The following is a 3,727-nucleotide window of genomic DNA, read 5'->3' as shown; positions in this document are numbered from 1 at the left end:
TTGTTATCTTTTTGTAATAATGAGATATTATATTTTATGTTTCTATTAATTGATGTATATTTAATAAATAAAATTAAGTAATTTTCAGTTGATTAATTTTGTTAAAATTTAGAATTTTCTTCATTTTTTCAGCCGGTGCTATTATTTTGCATATAACTGTATATACAAGGTGTCAGGGAAATTTTCGCCCTCACGAAGTAAGGAGGTAGATTGGCTCAAATTAAGAAGGAAGAACTTCTACTGTTTTATGATATTCGCAATAATTAACGAAAAATTAAATAAAGAATATCGGCCAATCTGCGTGAGTAGAAGCGCGCGGCGACGAGAGTTGTCTCATTGTAATCTTGTACTAGGCGCGCGGCGAAGCGGTGGGCGGATCGCTCTCCGAGACATGATGATGGCGTGCGATATATCGCAATACCGCGCAGAAAAATGACCTGTCCTTTCAGTGGCGAGAAAATGATGCGCTATCATTTCCACACCACCTTGCGGTAGATAGCATGGTGCGCTTATTTTATAGTGGTTTCCCTCATAGGCCTATTCCATTCTCAATTTAATGTGAAAATTGTTCAAAATGCCGTTAAATACTGTACGCTGAATGTATCGTAAATGTAAAAAAATTGATGATGACAATACCTTCATAAAAATTGATCCGTGGTTGAAAATACTTCGATAAAATGTGTTGCACACGTTGGTAATGATACGGGCGTAATCCGTTACACGTAAAGCGTGATGTACCGCGTATCGCGAAAAACCAAATTCGTGTGCCACACGACGCACGCTAGTTCCAGGATTTTCATAAAATGCTTCAAGAATCCTTTCTTCATCTCGTACCCGAAGACGCACTGCTGGACCGGTTATCCCGATATTATGCACGATACCCAGTTTCACATAATTATTGCACAACACGTAAAATTGTACGTCCACTTGGTTTTCGTACACGCCCGGGAAATCATTCCACGTAAATTGCGGCCGCGCGATAAGTATTTTCTCCCGCTAGCCCGTATGCCACAATCATATCCGTATATTCTTGCAGAGTACACTTCATTTTCACTGTTAAGGTGCCTTTTCATGGTGACGCTCGACGCTCATTTTCAGCGTCAAAAAGGTCACGTGATCACGATTGTCGCTAGCGACAGTTGAAATCCATGAAAAGGGGTATAGCGTCAAATTTTGAACAATCTAACCTATTTTATAGTGACAATAACCGCAGTGTATACATAAAAATATCAAATATATTAAAAATTACGACAAAGTAACTTAAAATAAATAAGAGTAAGGCCCTGCGCACAATAGGAAAAATATTAAATATTAAATATTAAATATTAAATTTATAGAACGAGAGAAAAAGAAAGGAACTCTTCTCTTCTCTTTTTCTCTTTCTATAAATTTAATATTTAATATTTAATATTTAATATTTTTCCTATTGTGCGCAAGGCCTAAGTTATCTTTTTTTTACAACAAAAATGATCTTTTTACAAAAAAAATTATTTTCATAATGTTGTATTCTTTTTCCAATACAGAACATTTGTATCAACATTAGAAATGTCGTTTGCATACAAATATCATACGTGGCTAAAGGAATGCATGACAATTATCAAGAAAAAAAAGAAGGAAAATAAGCGAAGAAAAATACTTGCAGCACTAGCAATTTATGAATTAAATAAAAAAACAGAGAAAGTTTATAATGATAAACGCTTTTGGATTGAACCAATATTTCAAGAACGTCATACTCATGGATTTTACTCTGCAATTTTCCCGGTCATGTCATTACATGAAAGTCGATTTAGAAATTACTTTCGTATGCCGGCAACGCAATTCGAAGAACTATTACTCATGGTTGCTCCTCAAATCACCAAACAAACGGTGATTCGAAAACCGATTTCTGCTGAAGAACGATTATCATTAACATTAAGGTTATTATTAACGATTATTATTGACAATAATTACATTATTTGCATGTTCCTCTTTGTTTTGAATGTATTAATAAATATTTAAAATTTTCGTTGATTCATAGATTCTTGGCATCTGGTGATTCCATGACTTCTATGTCTTACCAATATCTCGTTGGTTTGACAACTGTGAGCAATATTATTGACGAAACATGTAGTGCCATATGGAGTAATCTTCAAAAAAAAGTACTTCCTCCTTCTTTAACAAAGGAAAAGTGGTTAAACATTGCTCATGATTTTGAAGATTTATGGAATTTTAAACATTGCATTGGAGCAATTGACGGAAAACACATCTTGATACAGGTATAAAAAAGTCCATATTAATTATAATAATTATAATCATCAAGGGCCATCCCACAATAGGTTGCAAACGCCCCAGAGTTGCCAGTTAACAGTTGCGGATTGATCAATCAGAGCAAAGCAACTTGTCAGCTGATTGATCAATTCGCAACTGTCAACTGGCAACCGAGGCATTTGCAGCCTATTGTGAAATGGCCCTATTTATAAATCCATGTTAATTATTATAATTATTCTTTTTTTTCAGTGTCCTGACAATTCGGGCTCATCATATTTCAATTACAAAAATTCTCACAGCATTGTATTACTTGGAATATGCAATGCAAAGTATATTTTTACATTCGTGGATATTGGAGCTTACGGTCGACGTAGTGATGGTGGTATTTTCAAAGATTCTTTAATTGGCGAATCATTTCATCATAAACGAATGAATTTACCTGAACCAGAACTTATTACATCAGATGGACAACCTTTACCCTATGTTCTTGTGGGTGATGAAGCTTTTCAACTAACAGATTATTTACTTCGACCTTATCCAGGAAGAGAACATCTAAATCAAGATCGATTAATTTTCAATTATCGTCTCAGTCGTGCCAGAAGAACAATTGAAAACACTTTCGGCATTCTAGTAAGTAGATGGAGAATTTTGAAGCGACCAATTACTTGCAGCATGGAAAAAATAATGAAAATAGTTCAAGCAATAGTATGTCTCCACAATTGGCTTCGCTTACAAGATATTGAAGAGAATCAATATGTCCCTCCATCAATGGTTGATCAAGATGGTCCAAATGGTTTCATTCCTGGTTCTTGGAGAACATGCATTGAAAATAGTGCACTTTATGACATTAGTAAATGCGGTATTAATAACAGCAGTCGCCAAGCTAGAGAAATTCGAGAAGAATTCTGCAGATATTTTAACAGTGAAGGAGCTGTACCATGGCAATTCGACCATTGTTAATTCGATTATTGTTATTTGTATTATTATCATCATGTTTTATCTCTATTCAAATTATCAAGTGATATTCAATTCAATTAGTAATTTGCATCGTGTAATTATGTATCGTTTAGTCTGCTTTTATGATTTATTTTTAAACTGAAAAATCCATATATGTGTGTGTTGTTACGTCCTATTCGATCGTTTATTCAACGATTCTGCAGGGCGCACCGTGCAGGGACGAACAATATTATATCTCTCTATTTTGTTTTTCAGGGCAACCTGCCACGCCGGCTATACCCTGGGACGCCGAGAGATTAGGATCTATAGGAAGCTTATTCTGAGGTGTTCAGGTTTGACAAATAAATATGAGTTGAATCCTTGTTATTGTATTCCTTTATAAAATTTCCCTATTTATTATGGTTGTATTGAGAATACAAAATCGCAGTGTATATATATATATGTATATTAGATTTTTCCTTTAGAAATATATTTGGTTAACCTTAGAAATATATTAGGTGAACAATTTATTGTTGAATTAGGT

General features: G+C 34.3%; 1 protein-coding gene across 1 annotated transcript; it reads left to right on the top strand.

The window, feature by feature from the left end:
• The first annotated feature begins 1,545 nt into the window (after nucleotides 1-1,545).
• Nucleotides 1,546-3,207, top strand: LOC145975780 (uncharacterized). Its single transcript, XM_083106480.1, has 3 exons — nucleotides 1,546-1,916; nucleotides 2,018-2,255; nucleotides 2,497-3,207. The coding sequence occupies exons 1-3, from the start codon at nucleotides 1,546-1,548 to the stop codon at nucleotides 3,205-3,207; spliced, it is 1,320 nt and encodes a 439-aa protein (XP_082962606.1).
• The last annotated feature ends 520 nt before the right edge of the window (nucleotides 3,208-3,727 follow it).

The sequence above is a fragment of the Camponotus vicinus genome, unplaced genomic scaffold, assembly GCF_025532165.1.
Source record: "Camponotus vicinus isolate PSW18456_S1 unplaced genomic scaffold, iyCamVici1.0 SCAF_8, whole genome shotgun sequence".
Taxonomy (NCBI): Eukaryota; Metazoa; Arthropoda; class Insecta; order Hymenoptera; family Formicidae; genus Camponotus; species Camponotus vicinus.
This window is presented reverse-complemented; position numbering and strand designations above follow the sequence as displayed.